We start from the raw sequence: 19123 nt of genomic DNA on the forward strand, positions 1-19123 counted from the left end.
CCGGGAGTTGGTGATGGACAGGGAGGCCTGGCGTGCTGCGATTCATAGGGTCGCAAAGAGTCGGACACGACTGAGCGACTGAACTGAATTGATACATATAAATATGTGCAAAAAAGTTAAACTGAAACACAGGGCCTAACGAAGATGACATTGAAATTAGTAACTCTTTTAGAGAGAACTTATACGACAGGATAACTTTCTTACCCATGTATGTCTGAAAGTGCTTTTACTTTGCTCGTACCTGAAGGAGAGAGCCTGGCTCAGTAGAGTACTCTAGAGAAAGAAAGAAATTCTCCCTCAGAAACACTGAAGATATCGTTCTCTTTTCTATTCTACCCAGTATTGCCACTGAGAAGTCCAGGAACAATCTGATTCTTTTCCACCTATAACTAATCTCTTGGAAGCTCTTTAAAAAAGCAAAAACAAAAGCAAATCATCTGTCAGAAATCTGAGCAGAACTCAACACCTACCAAATCCAGGAGAGCATGTTCTCTCCTGGATTTGTTCTCTAGCGTGTTCTCTCCATTACATCTGACCCCAGAATGCCTATTTAATGTAGAAAATCGAACACCAAAAGTGTAAGCAAAATTAATCTTCAACCAGTTCAGTTCATATTCTTTAATGATTTCCCAGCAGTGAAATTTGAAAACCTCATCTTTGCTTCTCATTCTCAAACAGAAAACTGCATTTTAGTTTTTATCCACCAGATGGCACCTGAGAAACAATAAACAACAGTAGAGAGACTGAATGATTCTTAACAAAAGGAAAATTTTTTCATCTTTTATGCATGAAAATTAGAATGTTCTTCTTAGGATATATCAGCATTTAAGGCAATGGCAACCCACTCCAGTGTTCTTGCCTGGAGAATCCCAGGGACGGGGGAGCCTGGTGGACTGCCGGCTATAGGGTCGCACAGAGTCGGACACGACTGAAGTGACTCAGCAGCAGCAGCAGGGTATGAAGGCACATACCAGTTAAAACCCAGGCAGGAAAATAAAAACATTTACTCTCATATTCAGTTTCTCAAATACAGTCAACTGACATTCAGTCTCTCAAATAGATTTCACTTTCCCAAATTTTATACTAAATCTAAGAAGCCTTTTTAGTGAAAATTGTTAGAATAGTTTTTAATACTACTAATTTCTATATGATATAAACAGTTTAAAAACTCATTTCAGAATATAAACCAAAAGATTAGAGACTTGTAACTTTGACGTTCACAAGTTAATGTTTACCAATAATCTCGTTCATCTTTGATAATCTATTATTCCCTATTGTGTGTGACCAGACTCCTTAAATGACCTACAAACCCTACATTTTGCGGCCCTGTCCATCTTCCTGTTTCCCTCTTCTTCTAAACAGAAAATTAGAACATATTTGGACACATATACTAAATGAGGACTAACTTTAGACAGAGTTACCAAATACGAGAGCAAATAAATGTCTTTTTTTTTAACAACTATTTTTGTCCACTGGCCAAGTGGTATGTGGATAACAAAACCACTGGTCATTTATGAAGCAAATCTTAGGTGAAATTACACTTATATTTTTTTCAGTAGGAATTTTTTTATCACCCTCATTCACTCACTCAGGAATCAAGCACAGATACAACACTAAATCCTTTCATAGGGTTTTCTTCTTTCCTGGGGAAATTACTGGGGTTTCTCAAGTAGGACACTGCAGTGCAGTTACCACCTCTTACCTGGGTGCAAGGGTGGAACAGCTCTTCCAGTCAGGAAAGAGCTTGGATGGGGGACTTTCCCAAGTACTGCCACAGCACACCACAGGGATCATGAATGGAATCATTCCATGAGTCATCCCATAAGTATTAATCACATATTCAGCAGCTGTTTTATTGAATAATCATTAAGTGCCAGTTACACGAGAAGGCAATGGCACCCCACTCTAATACTCTTGCCTGGAAAATCCCATGGATGGAGGAGCCTGGTGGGCTGCAGTCCATGGGGTCGCTAAGAGTCGGACACGACTGAGTGACTTCCCTTTCACTTTTCATTTTCATGCATTGGAGAAGGAAATGGCAACCCACTCCAGTGTTCTTGCCTGGAGAATCCCAGGGACAGGTGAGCCGGGGGGCTGCAGTCCATGGGGTAGCACAGAGTCGGACATGACTGAAGCGACTTAGCAGCAGCAGCTGCACACTGATTTAAGCTGGGACTACAATACCAAATGAGACATGTCCTTGCCCCTAAAATGCTTACAATCCTTTAGGGAAGACAGATGTTCAAGGAAAACCAACAAGCGAAGTCCAGCGTGGCCCACATAAATACAATGTACAGTATTTTATGGGAATACCCAACCCAGTGTAAATTAGATTTGGGATCAGAGGTCCTCAAGACAGTTGTCTTAAAGAGGAGACACCCAAGCTTAGTTTTCAAGGACAAAGAAAGGGCAAACAACTTTTTAGAAGAGAAAATAATCTGAGAGAGGGCACAGAGAAATGAGACCCAATGGCTTATTTATGGAACTGGAAGACAGTTAACTAGAAGCTAGTTAATCCCTCCACTGCCACTCTCACAACCCACCCCACCCAGTGAATAATTCCCTTTTTTTTTTTTTTTGCACGAGAAAAAAAAAGAGATAATAGAAAAGTTTCAAAATGAGTGACAGTTACAGGAAACACAGGTTTACAAATCAGCACAAGCTGCTATTACCAGTTTTCTAGAGAAAATAATTGACTCTAGTGAGAATATACTGCATCTGCAAGAGATGCTCTTGTAGTCTGGATTGCAAGAAGCCTACAGGAAAAGCTGAGGAGCTGCCACTTTCTAAGGAGATGCCATGTCAGGAAAGCGACAGTGAGGGGAAGTGTAGTGAGGGAGGCTGAAGTGCTCCTGTGGTTGGTAACATGTAGAGTTAAGCTCCATCTCATAGGGTGTGTTCAGTAAGACCAGGTAAGCTACTGCATCGCAAGGCAGCCAATCAGGGGAAGGGAAAGGGAAGGAATTTATCTGTTAGCTCTTTCCCACTCCTCATTTTCCCACTGGTCATGAGTCTGCCCCGTGGAGCATTAACTACCCTGGCAAGGCAGACTCAGTCTCCCCAGGCATGGAGGGGAAGCTGAGGTCAGACTGCTTCACTGAAGTGGGCATTTGTCATGTTATTTGGCTACTCATTACCTTTGGGCTCATTTCGTATTTGGAGAATGTACTAATTTAAGAGTCTGCTCTCCAGAGAAATCATTAACTCTTTTGGCACCTTAGATTTGAGGATGTAGGGTCCAGATTCTGCCAGTCAGACCCACCTGACTGAGAACTCCATGGGGAGGTGAGCACAGTACCTTACAGACTCCATCATGACAGGCAGACGGAGAAGCAGCACCTTCTAGAGGCCATGGCCAGACGTCCTAGCAGGAGCCTTTAGTTTCTAGCACTGGGGGTAGGAGACGGGCTGTCTGGACCCTGGGAGACAGGGACAGCGGGGTATCCTCTAGAGCCATCCTCCTATGTAACCTGCATGTGGCTCCTGGTCTCAGAGCATCCATGGTTGATTCTCTTGTCCTCACTAAGATTCTGAGAGCTACTTAAAACCTTTAATATTTTTTTTTTTTTTTTTGCTTAAACTAACTAAAGTATGTGTTTTTTTTTTTTAACTCAGGAACCTTGAAAGATTCATGTAGCCTAAAAACAAATTTGGAGTTGTCTTTAAATCATGACACACTTCTAATCTTAGATCTGCTCATTTATGTGAAACATGTCTCATTAATTTCAATTCCATATCCTATAATCGAAGAGTCTTAGGCATAGAAGGATCCTTTCAGAGGCATTTTATCACTTACCGTTGGCTTTGAGCAGATCTTCATATCATACCACACTCATTTGAGGGAACCAAGTTTCTCCTGAAACAAACAAACTAAAGGTAATTTTTACTAGTTCAAATGTTTTTGTGTCAGCCATCCAATGAGCAGGGCTGAGAGGCCACTCTTGGGAAGTTTTATTTATCTGAGAGACAGGTGAAGGGCCTACAGGCTGTAACCTAATTTAGTCAAATACTTCTGGTAGGAAAAAAACCAGTGACCTATAAATCAGTAATTTTACTGTAATATCTAGAGAAACCAGGTCACTATTTCCAGCCCTAAGTTTGTCCCCTGGTCTCTTAGCATTTAACTATGTCATGAATTTCCTTTTGATAAGGTTTATTAACAAACTTAAAAGAAGAATCAAAAATTTAAGGCAAAACCCACAGTGAAGATCCATAGTGAAAAACAAAAGCACTGGGACAAAATATCTTTGACCAGCATCGTTAAAACAAGCCTGTCAAATGCCAGGAGTGTATCCAGGGGACTTGAGCAGTTCACTTTAGGGAAATAGTCAACTGGCCCATAACGCTGTCTTGATTCAAATTCAAGTTCACCAGATATCTCTCAACTGAGAGAGGTCCCAGTGAAGTAGGTGAGGGTTTATGGACTCTTGCTTACATGCGTGCATGCCAAGTCACTTCAGTCATGGCCAACTCTGTGGGACCCTATGGACTGTAGCCCACCAGGCTCCTCTATCCATGGGATTTTCCAGGCAAGAACACTGGAGTGGGTTGCCGTGCCCTCCTCCAGGATGGACTCTTGGGTCAGACCTAAGTTCAAACCTAGATTCTCCCATTGACCCACTAGCTGTGCAAACCTTGAGCAAATTACTTAACTGTTTCCGGTCATTTTCTTTGCATGGGTTGTTTGTGAGGTCTAAATAAGGTGATGGTTTAAATAAGGTTGTAGAGCCGTCTGCACCCTGGCAGAGCCCAGCAAGAGCCCAGAGCCCCAGGCCCTGTTTTCCTACACACATGTGCTTCCCTTTAAACCGCTCTCAGGGGAGCACTCTGTGGAGAAAGCCAAATGTGTGGTTCCAGGAAAGACTGGCCTTTCTAAGCCACCAAACAGATGAAAAGCTTTTTTTATTTTATAAACTCCATTTAGAAAATGCATTTTGTTACATGATTAAAGCAAATGCCCAATATTTAATTTGCTTCAGTAAAATCAGGGGCCAATCCTCTTTCAGTTCATTAAAAATAAAATCCTACTGGAAGACACACTTCTCATCTGTCCCACTTTGAAATTCTCACTCAAACCTGTGTCTATGAGAAATTCAGAATCCTTGCTAGAATCTTTCTTAAGTCTGTTCAGACCAACATTCAATAATTTACATGAAGAATATTAAAGCTTAGTCAAGACCATAACATTTTCAGATCATTTGCTTGACATTTAAAACTTCCAGATTTAAATATGGAATTGAATTTTTTTTTTATAATTGTCCAGTATGTAAGTTCTGTTTTTTTTGTTTTTTTTTTGTTTTTTGATATTTGTCTGTCTCTCTTCACTAGTATATAAGTTCTATTCTAAAATCTCACCTGGTACATAATAGGAACTTAATAAGTTATTCACTGTTGAGTGAATGAATGAATGGTGAATGAACCAGTAAGCTTTTGCCACACAAATGAATAAATAGTATCTGGGCTAGAAAATAAGATCTGTACTAGGCTAAACTTCTTTCATCTACATACACAGAATATTACATGTAGTTTTTCATTAAATTATTTGAAACTCTTTCCTGTTTTTGATTTCTAAAGTTTATCTAGAACTTTTCACATGTATGAACTGTGTACATTTTACCTTGTATGCAGATTTAAGTGCATTTTCAATGACAATATCCATGTACTGTTGACAAATGAATTAGACATGTTTGGTCCTAAGAGACATTCCTGAAGAACAGATGCCTGCTTTCATGGTAGTCTTGGTTTGCCAGTATAGATAATTTAAGGGGCTGTCTAGATCTCACATTCTGTGTGGGATATTTGTCTAATTTTGGTACTAATGCAAAAGAACTTATGGTTGAGGTCTTTCCAAGAGTTAATGACATCATTTCTTCCATTTGACAAATCCAGTTTTAGTTTTTGTGAAAATATAAGAAAACTACTCTCGCATACGTAGCTTCCTAGGTGGCATAGTGGTAAAGAATCTGCCTGTCAACGTAGGAGATGTAAGAGACGTGGGTTTGATACCTGGGTCAGGTCGATCCTCTGGAGTAGGAAATGGCAACGCACTCCGGTATTCTTGTCAGGAAAATTCCATGGACACAGGGGCCTACAGTCCACGGGGTCACAAAGAGTCAGACATGACTGAGCGAATGAGCAGGCACTCTCACATACAACATGATTTTCCTTAATGGGCTTTTATATGTTAATAACTTTTTCTGTTTTTTTTTTTTTTTTAAACTGGAAATGGAACCATTAACCAAAAGTTCAAAAGTGTTTATAAGTGATTTTTGTTCTCTTCTGAAAGAGGGACTTGATTGACCTTTTGACCACGCTGCTAGAGGAAAAACTACCTGAAAGGAAAAAATTACCTGCAGACATTTTGGTGAACTCAGCACTCTGAGACATTTCATTTGTCTGCTGGCCTTAATGGCATTTTGATGAAGATTAACAAGGAGGAATGGAATTGCTAGTTAAAACACACGTCCATAGACCTTTCAAGTAGGAAAGCCCAGCCTAAGGGGCAGGAGACAGGATGTGCCTATCCGAACATCATCTTTTGGAAGCACATCCCGGAGACCTCTGCCTGACACAGTCTCTGCCACCTTTTACTAACAACACTCCAACTACACCTTGCTCTTTGACCCAAATTAATTTTCCCTAGAAAGTTCTTATTTTTTATTTATTTATTTTTTACTGTTCTTTACCTCAAGGCTTTTGGTAAATTGTGAAGTAAAAACCTTGCCGACTCATTCATTCTTCATCAAACAACTACTTATTAAGGACCAATCATGTACCAGGGAAATTCTAGGTTCTCACAGAGTTCATGTACTCATGGAGGAAGATGGTTATCAAATAAGCAAATAAGATAATTTCAGTTAGTAGTGAGGGCTCTGCACAGAATGGAACAGGAAGATGTAATGGAGAACGTGAGTGGGAGATCTTGAGAGCAAACGGGTTGGGGGTGTGCCATCTGAGCTGAGATGCGCACACGAGCAGGACGCGGCAGCCCCGTGGAGATGCAGGGACACGGTGTGCCAGGCAGGCAGAAGGGCGAGGGGAGCAGGCACACAGCTCGGGCGGGAGAGCCTGACACATGCCAGCACAGAAAGCAGGCGTACGTGATGGATCCCCGTGAGCAGGCGGGAGGCGGGTGGCAAATTGAGGTCAGAGAAGTAGCAGAGCGGGATCGCAGAATTCTGATTTTAGGTTAAAATGAGAAGTTGGTGAAAGATTTTAGTCAAAGGAGGGACATAATCTGGTCTGTGTCTTCACAGATGGAGCGGCATGCTGTGTGACAAATGGATTTACGTTAGCCTTGTGATTTGGACTGATATCAACTCATCTAGGAGTTCTCCTGGGGTCAGTGAAAGGGCTATTATTTTCATTTTCTGTTTTTGGCAAATCCGGATTAGTTTCTCTTTCTCCTTACCTTTAGACGTGACCTCCAGAAATAGCAGGGCCTTCTAGGTGATAACCTTTCCCATCCCCAGAGGACATGACCATCACGATCTAGTAGAGGAGAGAAGCAGTCCGCTGCTTCATGCTTTCCGAGCAAACACGTCTGTTTGTCTGACCTGCGAAAGCCATGCTGCAGCTCTGCCGAGACCCGGGGATTTTTGACAGGTCAGCTATATTCAATTAATCAGAGTGACTGCAGTTTCCTCTGAAAGTAGGAAGCAGTTCTATCAGGTTACTGCCCTCATGACAGAGGCCTGTAACAGAGGCCTAAGACACGGCCAACTGTACGGGTTTCCGTAGCGTGAGGCTTCAGAATGACGACTGAAGGATAAACTACTTGAAGTCTGAACTGCACTAGGCCCTCAATGAATGGGGTGAGACTGTGCCCCAAGACTTCTGTGTCAACTTGAACAACAGTGACAACAGTCACCACTTCCCGAACACTGAGTTTTCACCAAGCATTCATCCAACTCAGGTGTTGGCAAACTGTTGTAAAGGACCAGACAGAAAATGTTTTCAGTCTGTGGGCCAGATGGTCTTGTTGCAAGCAGAGCTCAGTTCTGCTGTTGCAGTGAGAAGGCAGCCAGAGGTAACGGGGAAGGAACGGGTACGGCTGTGTTCCAGAGACACCGAATTTTCCCCAACAGGAGTGGGGCTGGGTGAGGGCCACAGGACGCAGCTTGAGGGCCCCTGATCTAAATGACTTACTTGTATTAACTTACTTGAACTTCAAAGCACTCCGATCACACCCTTTACTTTACAGAGGGACTGTGGCACAGAGAGGTCATATGGATGGGGTGGCACAGCCCATACCCTAGAGCGGAAGTGCACACCCACACAGCGTGACCCACACAGCACAGAGTCACCTCAAGTGCGGCATGGCCAGGACTTGCCCTGGGCTGAGCCATCTCCAGACTCCATCAACAAGGTTTACAGGTTCTCTGGATTCTTTATAAGATGCCTACCTCACAGGACTGTCAGAGAACAAAGTGTTGGGGAATGGAATGAGGCAAACAGCACGATGCTTGCATCAGCACAGTGCTTTGGAGGACCTGCAAAGTCACTGCACACTGTGTCCTTTATGTGATATTTGAGGGGTACCTGCGGTCTCCGGGCTACTGGGGGCACTTGTGCCTGGGTATGTGTGAACATCTGGGCAGTTCATGGAAGAACTATAATATTAGCAGCCACATGGAACAACAGACTGGTTCAAAATTGGGAAAGGAGTACGCCAAGGCTGTATCTTGTCACCCTGCTTATTTAGCTTATAGGCAGAGTACATCCTGCAAAATGCTGGGCTGGCTGGCTGAAGCACAAGCTAGAATCAAGATTGCCAGGAGAATTACCAATAACCTCAGATATGCAGATGACACCACCCTTATGGCAGAAAGCAGAGAGGAACTAAAGAGCCTCTTGATGAAGGTGAAAGAGGAGAGTGAAAAGGCTGGCTTAAAACTCAACATTCAAAAAACTAAGATCATGGCATCCGGTCCCAGCCGATAGATGGGGAAACAATGGAAATAGTGACAGGCTTTATTTTCTTGGGCTCAAAAATCACTACAGACGGTGACTGCAGCCACGAAATTAAAAGATGTTTGCTCCTTGGAAGGAAAACTATGACCAACCTAGGCAGCATATTAAAAAGCAGAGACGTTATTTTGTCCACAAAGGTCCACCTAGTCAAAGCCATGATTTTTCCAGTAGTCATATGGATGTGAGAGTTGGACCATAAAGAAGGCTGAATGCCAAAGAACTGATGCTTTTGAGCTGTGGTATTGGAGAAGACTCTTGAGAGTCCCTTGGACTGCAAGGAGATCCAACCAGTCCATCCTAAAGGAGATCAGTCCTGAACATTCATTAGAAGGACTGATGCTGAAGCTCCAATACTTTGGCCACCTGATGTGAAGAGCTGATTCATTAGACAAAACCCTGATGCTGGGAAAGATTGAAGGCAGGAGGAGAAGGGGACGATAGAGGATGAGTTATTTGGCATCACTGACTCAATGGACATGAATTTGAGCAAGTTCTGAGAGATGGTGAAGGACAGGGATGCCTGTCATGCTGCAGTCCATGAGGTCATGAAGAGTTGGACTTGACTGAGCGATTGAACAACAACAACAAAGAGTTCTCCGGGCTTCCCAGGTGGCTCAGTGGTAAAGAACCTGCCTGTCAATGTAGGAGACACAAGTTTGATCCCTGGGTCGGGAAGATCCCCCGGAGGAGGAAATGGCAACCCCTTCCAGTGTTCTTGCTTGAAAAACTCCATGAACAGAGGAGTCTGGTGGGCTACAGTCCATGGGTTCACAAAGAGTCAAACGCAACTGAGCATGCACACAAGATTTTTATACTTCTGTTTTTTCCCCCTACATATCCCATGTGATTATTGTGAGGATCAAATAAATGGGAAAGAAACACAGAGAATAGTGGAGAATAAAGAATTTCTGGGATAACAGAAATTCGGTAGCCTAAACTATACACAGAGTGAGACATTTTATGCTTTATTTCTCTAAATATATGGATAAGTATGCTGGGGAACTCTCCTGGATTTTTAAGAGATTAATAAACATACCTGGGTTAAATACATGGGGAGGTTTCAAACACCCATTATCCAGTTTATTCTAACTGTATCATCTGCATAGCTAGTTCAATACCAACACCTGGAGTTTGATGCTGGTAGAACACACAGAGCGTATTCAGTTGCACCAGCATCACATGCCCTGATGCGTGTGTGTATGTTTGTGTTCAGCTCTATGAAATTTTATCACACGTGTAGCTTAATGTAACCACCACCACAATCAAGACACAGAACTGTATCATCAACACCAGGCTGCCTCCTGCTCCTCTTTTACAGCTATGCCTGCCCTGCTTAAACCGTGGCAACCACTAATCTGTTCTCCACAGTGCTAATTTTGCTACGTCAAGAATGCTACACAAATGGAGTCATACAGTATGCAATACCATACATTTTGAGATTGGCTTTTTAACTCAGCATAATTCCTGTTGTGTATATTGATAGTTCATCTTTTTATTGCTGAGAATGGATGGACCACAGTTTGTTTGACCTCTTAGGCACTGAAGGACAGTTGGGGTGCTTCCAGTTTCAGGTTGTAATGAATACAGCTGCAGTGAATATCTGTGACTTTCATTTCTCTGGGATAAATCCCCCAAAGGGCAATTGCTGGGTCACATGATAAGCACAAGTTTAGTAGTAAAGAAACTACCCAACTGCATTCTGGAGTAACTCTACCACTTTATTCCTATTTGCTTATAAAGCATACGTTAACTAAGAAAACTCCTTTGTAATCTAATATTAACTATAATATTTACTCTGTAATTCTTAAAATTACAGGGAAGCCTGACATGCTGCAGTCCATGGGGTCACAAAGTGTCTGATACGACTTAGCGACTGAACAACAACAAATTTTAAAAAACTTAATAAAGTCATTATTTTGCCACCTCATAAATTACAAACCTAATCTTATATCGGTGAAGGCAATGGCAACCCACTCCAGTACTCTTGCCTGGGAAATCCCATGGACGGAGGAGCTTGGTAGGCTGCAGTCCATGAGGTCGCTAAAAGTCAGACATGACTGAGCGACTTCACTTTCACTTTTCACTTTCATGCATTGGAGAAGGAAATGGCAACCCACTCTAGTGTTCTTGCCTGGAGAATCCCAGGGACGGGGGAGCCTGGTGGGCTGCCATCTATGGGGTTGCACAGAGTCGGACACGACTGAGGCGACTTAGCAGCAACCTTATATCAGATCTGTTTTTAACTTAAAATCCACTCAATGATGGAAGAGAATGTAATCCTCTTCTCTTCATGTCCCTACTATTGAACACATTTTATGCAGTTGATCTTTCTTGATGTTTATCTCTCTAATCTTATAAAAACAAGGCAGTCTCTGTAAGACTCAGGAACATATTTTTCTCTTCTTTTTGTAAGATGAGACTATAAAGCAAAATGAAAACAAAAGATTCTTCCAACATGCTATAGTTTAAGAGCAGAAAATATAAGCTCTTACTGAGTTGACTCAAAAGTACATTCAAAAAAAACACAGAGGAAGTTGATTTTTATCCCTTCTTTTCCTTTACATTTTCATGTAGGTAGACCAAAAGATCAAATAGGAGAAACTTTTCTTTCTGAAAAAAAATCAAAAAGTGCTTAGAAGGAAAGGTAGTGTTCTATATATAAAGAACAAACAGCAATGAGGTCAGCTGAGGTGACACAATTTCATTGATTTCAGAAGAAAAGAGTTCATGATCTCAGGTGCAATATTTATGACTCAACCAACAAGTTTTGTTGAGAATCCATGATATACCAGACACCATGCTAGGTGCAGTAGGGAAATAGGAGTTTAAAAACATAGGATATTTTCCAACCACTTTCTGTCCAGCTGGGAGACACATTGTCCCACAAAAAGAGATGGGAGAATGAAACAGAACTGCATACACTTAATGATAATAGCTGCACTTACACTGGTTGTGGGCCAAACAGTGGGCAGACTGCTTTGCATGTTCCTCATTACTCAATCCTCACAACAACCCTATGAGGTCACTGCCATCATTCCCATTTTACGGATGAGGAAACTGAGGCTTGGAGAGTAAGTTAAAATGTCACATGTCTCTTACAACAGTCTGCTTTTTCATGTTTACTAAAAACCAAACGGTTTTTGGTTATGTACTCATGTACATTATCTTTCCTGACCCAAGGAGGAGTGAAGAAGTGCTCTCTCTACAAATGTGTGGCCTGAGCTGGGCAGCAGCTGTAAGGCACAGGTATGGCACAGAGACTCACTCATATCAGTTCAGTTTAGTCAGTCATGTCTGACTATTTGCAACCCCATGGACTGCAGCATGCCAGGATTCCCTGTCCATCAACAACTCCTGGAGCCTGCTCAAACTCATGTCCATCAAGTCGGGGATGCCATCCAACCATCTCATCCTCTGATGTCCCTTTCTCTTCCTGCCTTCAATCTTTCCCAGGATCAGGGTCTTTTCAAATGAGTCAGTTCTTCACATCAGGTGGCCAAAGTAATGGAGTTTCAGCTGCAGCATCAGTCCTTCCAATGAATAATCAGGACTGAGTTCCTTTAGGATGGACTGGTTGGATCTCCTTGCAGTCCAAGAGACTCTCAAGAACCTTCTGCAACATCACAGTTCAAAAGCATCAATTCTTTGGTGCTCAGCTTTCATTATAGTCCAATTCTCACATCTATACATGACTACTGGAAAAACCACAGCTTTGACTAGATGGACCTTTGTGGGCAAAGTAATGTCTCTGCTTTTTAATATGCTGTCTAGGTTGGTCATAGCTTTTCTTCCAAGGAGCAAGTGTATTTTAATTTCATGGCTGCAGTCACCATCTGCAGTGATTTTGGAGCCCAAAAAAATAAAGTCTCTCACTGTTTTCCCATCTATTTGTCATGAAGTTATGGGACCAGATGCCATGATCTTCGTTTTCTGAATGTTGAGTTTTAAGCCAACTTTTTCACTCTCCTCTTTCACTTTCATCAAGAGGTTCTTTAGTTCTTCACTTTCTGCCATAAGGGTGGTGTCATCTGCATATCTGAGGTTATTGATATTTCTCCCAGCAATCTTGATCCCAGCTTGTGCTTCATCCAGCCCGGCATTTCGCAAGACATACTCTGCATATAAGTAAATAAGCAGGATGACAAGATACAGCCTTGACGTACTCCTTTCCCTATTTGGAACTAGCCTGTTGTTCCATGTCTGGTTGTAACTGTTACTTCCTGACCTGCATACAGATTTCTCAGGAGACAGGAAAGGTGGCCTGGTATTCCCATCTCTTGAAGAATTTTCCAGTTTGTTGTGATCCCACAGGCAAAGGCTTTGGCATAGTCAATAAAGCAGAAGTAGATGTTTTTCTGGAACTCTCTTGCTTTTTTGATGATCCAGTAGATGTTGGCAATTTGATCTCTGGTTTCTCTGCCCTTTCTAAATTCACCTTGAACATCTGGAAGTTCACGGTTCATGTATTGCTGAAGCCTGGCTTGGAGAATTTTGAGCATTACTTTACTAGTGTGTGAGAAGAATGCAATTGTGTGGCAGTATGAACATTCTTTGGCATTGCCTGTCTTTGGGACTGGAATGAAAACTGATCTTTTCCAGTCCCGTGGCCACTGCTGAGTTTTCCAAATTTGCTGGCATATTGAGTACAGCACTTTCACAGCATCATCTTTTAGGATTTGAAATAGCTCAATGGGAATTCCATCACCTGTACTAGCTTTGTTCGTAATGATGCTTCCTAAGGCCCACTTGACTTCACACTCCAGGATGTCTGGCTCTAGGTGAGTGATCACACCATCGTGATTATCTGGGTCATGAAGATCTTTTTTGTACAGTTCTTCTGTGTATTCTTGCCATCTCTTCTTAATATCTTCTGCTTCTGTTAGGTCCATACCATTTCTGTCCTTTATCGAGCCCATCTTTGCATGAAATGTCCCCTTGGTATCTCTACTTTTCTTGAAGAGATCTCTAGTCTTTCCCATCATATTGTTTTCCTTTATTTCTTTGCATTGATCACTGAGGAAGGCTTTCTTATCTCTCCTATCTCTCTTTGCTATTCTTTGGAACTCTGCATTCAAACAGGTATATCTTTCCTTTTCTCCTTTGCCTTTCGCTTCTCCTTTCAGCTATTTGTAAGGCTTCCTCAGACAACCATTTTAACTTTTTGCATTTCTTTATCTTGGGGATGGTCTTGATCACTGCCTCCTGTACAATGTCACAAACCTCTGTCCATAGTTCTTCAGGCACTCTATCGGATCTAATCCCTTCAATCTGTTTGTCACTTCCACTGTATAATCATAAGGGATTTGATTTAGGTCATGCCTGAATGGTCTAGTGGTTTTCCCTTCTTTCTTCAATTTAATTCTGAATTTTGCAATAAGGAGTTCATGATCTGAGCCACAGTCAATTCCTGTTCTTGTTTTTGCTGACTTATAGAGCTTCTCCATCTTTGACTGCAATATGATTTCGGTATTGACTATCTGGGGGCGTCCACGTGTAGAGTCTTCTATTGTGTTGTCGGAAGTTGGTGTTTGCTATGACCAGTGTGTTCTCTTGGCAAAGCTCTGTTAGCCTTTGCCCTGCTTCATTTTGCACTCTAAAACCAAATTTGCCTGTTACTCCAGGTATCTCTTGACTTCCTACTTTTGTATTCCATTCCCCTATAATGAAAAGGACATCTTTTTGGGGTGCTAGTTCTAAAAGGTCTTATAGGTCTTCATAGAACCATTCAACCTCAGCCTCTTCAGCATTACTGCTTGGGGCATAGACTTGGATTACTATGATATTGAATTGTTTGCCTTGGAAACGAATAGAGATCATTCTGTCATTTTCGAGATTGTACCTATGTACTGCATTTTGGACTCTTTTGTTGACTCTGATGGCTACCCCATTTCTGCTAAGGGATTCTTGCCCACAGTAGTAGATATAATGGTCATCTGAGTTAAATTTGCCCATTCATACATGTATATTCTGACATGTATATTCATCAATATACAACTGTATACTGAACTCACCTGAGCTCCAGGAAGATGGAGTTAGAGCCCAGATCTTTCCCTTTCCAGACAACTTTTTTTCCTTTTTTTAATTTTTCCTTTGGCCACAGAACACCCTTTTGAAACATTTTACACTGAAGAAAAGGAAAAAATAAGAATTGCTTTGGTTGAAGTACGGGTTTAGGGAGGGACTGGAGTCCCACCTGCCCTCACCAACTTCCTCCCCTGGAGGCCTCTGAGGGGCTCACACTGAAGCAGTGACCATACAAAGCCCTGCTGACTCTAGACTCTGAACAGAAGAGGCACAGGAACTGGTTGGCCACAAGGAGGTGAGAGTCCTGAGGAGAAGAGAAGCAGATGAAGGTGCTGGTGCCCACAGAGGCCTGTGTCACCAGCCCCTCACCTGCTTGCTGACAGCAAGGTGTCACAGTTACAACATCGATGATCAGAGGCAGGTACTTTTAAAGGGGTAAAAGTTTAAGCTACTCACAGTTATCTGCACCTAAACCCTAGCAAAGAACCAAAGGTTTATAATAGCCAGGAGACAGAAGAAAATGCAGAGGAAGAAGAAAAAGGCTGTTCAAACTAGCAAGCCAGGGGTTAAAAAGAAAATCTCTGGACTTCACAGCATTGCAGAGATCTAGCCCTGAGTGTGGAGTTTGTGGCCGGAAACCTTCCTGCCACCTGAAGCGGGTGAAATCCTGTACAAGAGCAGAGACAGCTCAAGGCACAACGCAGCTGGAGAAAGCAGTGCCTGGATGCTGGAATGGGACTTTTACAGAGAACAGAATACGATCGTCCAGACTTCAGAAACCTGATACAAAACGTGAGGTCATTGAGCTGCTCTTCAAAATGAGCAAATCTTTTAAAGTAGATTTTATTGCTTCCAAAATTATTTTGTGTTCTTTGGAGGCTTGCTTTCTTACTTTGGTACCATGTGGTTTTCTTTTGACTTCTTAGATGAAAAGAAAATGATAAATATATTCAACATTTACAACAAGTCCCAAATTACACATTTTCAAGAGACGGAACTTTCACTCTTGTGTTTCTGGTGTAAGTCTTTGATATTCTGCCAGGATATGGTTTCGAGCCATTAATCCATTAGGATGATACAAAAATCTAATGTCCTCTGCCCCCATGACCCACAGTGAGAGACATTCAACAACGACAAAAAGCTGGCAGGACAGATGATGTTTCATAGAGCCCACTGGCAGATTTCAAGGTCAGAGATGTCCAAAAGAGGAAAATTTCCTAGAGAGTTTCTATGTAAAGGTTCTTAGTGTCTTTTTCTTGTGACGATTCTGAATCACTCATCTTCCCTTTGTGCAGAGCTAAAAGAACAGAACGAGATGTCAGAGCCCACATATCTACCTCTCCAAATCCTTTCAATTAACAAGATCCATATTTTTAAAGTAAATAAAGGAATGCTAGAAAACAAGGACTGCCATAACAGATATTTTGAAAATTCCCTGAAAGACAGCAAGAAGAAGTAGGCTGAGAGAGGACACTGCTGGAGAGCTGCTGTGGGCGAGGGTCTGTTCTGGCAAGCACCCCCAGGTCAGAGACGCTGCATTCCAGATACAGAGGCATGAGGCTCCCTCACTGTTGGGAGGACATACCGGTACACGCTTTACTGATGACAATGCAGTGGGATGGGTCAACATTTTAAACATGCCACGATTTTCAAACCAGAATTTTCATTTCTAGAGAGTTTTCTTAGAAAAATACATATATATGTGCCCAAAGAATACAAAGATATTCATTACGGTAGTGATGGCATTATGATATATGCATGTAATAGATACACAGCAGTGGAGGAAAAACTATGCTGTGTCATGTAAATATCATGTACTAGTATGTACTATCATATAAAGGGTTGCATGATATTGTGCTGTTTTTTTTTAATTTATAAGTTTTTAAAAAGTAAAACAACACATAAGCCTAATTCCACTTATGTTAAAATTTTCAATGACTATTTTTCTATCCATAGATCTATAAATATATATGTATATATTTATATAAATGGATATAACATTTTCTGGAAGGGTATACATCAAACTGCTAGCTGTGACTGTCTTCTTCTATATACTTTTATAGACTTTAGACTCTTAAATTAGAATATATTCATATATTATATAAAATTTTTTAGGAAACCAGGTATTTCAAACATCCAAGGCACATGTTTAATGAATTGCTAATTAGTAGCTCATTGGTCAAGATACAACTCTGCTTATTCTGAGTCTCACAGCTTTTAAAAATTGGTGATAGATGTTACAGTGGGGGTGAGGGGCTGTGGTGGCACCCACGAGGCCTCTGTGGGTACCTCCCCAGCTGGGAGGAGCTGGAAGTCCCTTGTTACTGCCCCATGGACACTGCCTGGGGAGGGAGGGCATCTCCTTGCCATTGGATGGTGGCGACTGCCCTGATGCTACCTGGTGGGAAGCGGGGGGTGCCTGTCACTGACCCTGCAGGGTGGAAGGCCAGGTCCCGCACACTCCCACCTGACATCACAAAGGTGTGGGGCTGTTACTGTCTGGCAAGCACAGTGGCTTTGACCTGGTCTTTTCTGACACCCTCTTTTGACAGTCTGCGGGAAGTAGAAGTCTAGGCTCCCCACTCGTTCTTATCTAAATGCTTTCTGTCTTACTAGACTGCCCTTTCCCGGGTCCTTTGGTTACAAACAGCAGGCTTTTGCTGGGCTTTATTTGTGTCTGTATCCATTGGCTTTTCTGAGGGGCTAGCTTCTTTAGGTCAAAGTCAGGAATAAAGAAGGCAGAAGGGAAAACCCAGAGAATTAAATACCAAGTTGTTCCGTGGAGTCCTCTGGCCGATGCTGGCCTGCCTTCTCTCTCTACATTTCAGAGTATTTTTATTTTTGTTTTATATAAAATGTCTAAGGTTATTAGTTGCACTTGGTGGGAGCAGTAGAGAAAAGTGTGTCTACTCTACTCCATCCTTTTAGAAGTGCAAGTCTACATTTTCCTTTGAAAATGTTCTCTTAGTCTACAAAAAAAAATGCTTATTCTGACAAGTAAAACAATAAAAAAAAAATAAAGAAAACCTTAATAATATAAACTGCCTCCATTACCCCCTATTACTATCCCCCTTTCCAAGTTAACCAAGATTCCTGACCCAGGGTGTATTCTTTCATCTTTTTCCCATGTTAGTGCAAACATACATAAACAGAAGTATGCACTTCTGTTTCTGTAAAAATGGTTTTCTACTTGTCAAAGACAAGCAAGCTTCGCATTGCACTGAAGTTTAGAAATTACTGCACTATTATTAAAACAATGAAGGGAACATTAGCAAAGAGAACTGCTGTTCAAAACTGCAGAAAATACTCTGTGCTTTGTGTGGGAGAAAAACAAAGAAGAAAAGAAAAAGAGAAAGGAAGGCAACATCTAGAGATTTTTCTGAGTTTGTGTGTGTGTATATATATATATATATACACATACACACACACACACATGCGTATCTGAAGTGATTAAAACCGGTGTAATTTACATACTCTTTTGCAGTTGGAACCTGATCCTGGGCCACATGAAAGGGGCTGCCCCATGAGTGGACTACAGGAAAGATGCCCGTGAGTGTCGCTGTGTGAGTGCCCAGGGCCACGCTGGACCAGGCCCTAACAGGAAGTGGGTCTTCCTTCTCTCAGGCGTGCACCTCCCATTGCCACACCTAGGGCCTTGAGGGTCCTGTTTGCTCACAGAGAACACCCCTCCATCAGCACCACATCCTTACAGCTCAGGACTCTGCCCACCCAGAGGGGCAGTGGGGGGAGCTCTGGCACCTCCGTGTCAGGGAATGAAGCTGAGAAGGCTCAAGAGAGCAGAGCCATGAGACTGGTAGTCCAGTGGCTAAGACTCCAACGCAGGGGGCCCAGGTTCTATCGGTAGCTGGGAAACTGGATCCTACAGGCAGCAACCAAGAGTTCGCACACCCAAATCAAGAGTTTGCAGGCCACAGGATCTTGAATGCAACCAAGACCTGGTGCAACCAAATAAAGAAATAATTAATAATGATAAAACACAGAGTCAGGACAAAAGTCAGTGGCCTCCCTCCCACCAGCACATGCAATGGACGTCTTGACACCGAAAGGAGACATGAAACTCCTCCCTTTCCTTAGAGACCATCTGCTCAGCAAAATGTCAACTGAT

At 42.2% G+C, this 19123-nt stretch overlaps 1 protein-coding gene across 1 annotated transcript in view; it reads right to left on the bottom strand.

Moving 5' to 3' along the window:
* The window catches only part of CCDC112 (coiled-coil domain containing 112), a 50318-nt gene extending 42778 nt beyond the window's left edge, over window positions 1–7540 (bottom strand). Inside the window, exons 1-2 of the mRNA XM_010862076.1 lie at window positions 7412–7540; window positions 3797–3856 (exon numbers count right to left, since the gene is read on the bottom strand). Coding sequence (XP_010860378.1) covers window positions 3797–3820 — 24 coding nt within the window. The 5' untranslated portion in view covers window positions 3821–3856; window positions 7412–7540. The remainder of the gene's footprint in view (window positions 1–3796; window positions 3857–7411) is intronic.
* Between the last annotated feature and the right edge of the window lie 11583 nt (window positions 7541–19123).

Source organism: Bison bison, unplaced genomic scaffold (assembly GCF_000754665.1).
Source record: "Bison bison bison isolate TAMUID 2011002044 unplaced genomic scaffold, Bison_UMD1.0 scf7180017864476, whole genome shotgun sequence".
In the NCBI taxonomy this organism is placed as follows: Eukaryota; Metazoa; Chordata; class Mammalia; order Artiodactyla; family Bovidae; genus Bison; species Bison bison.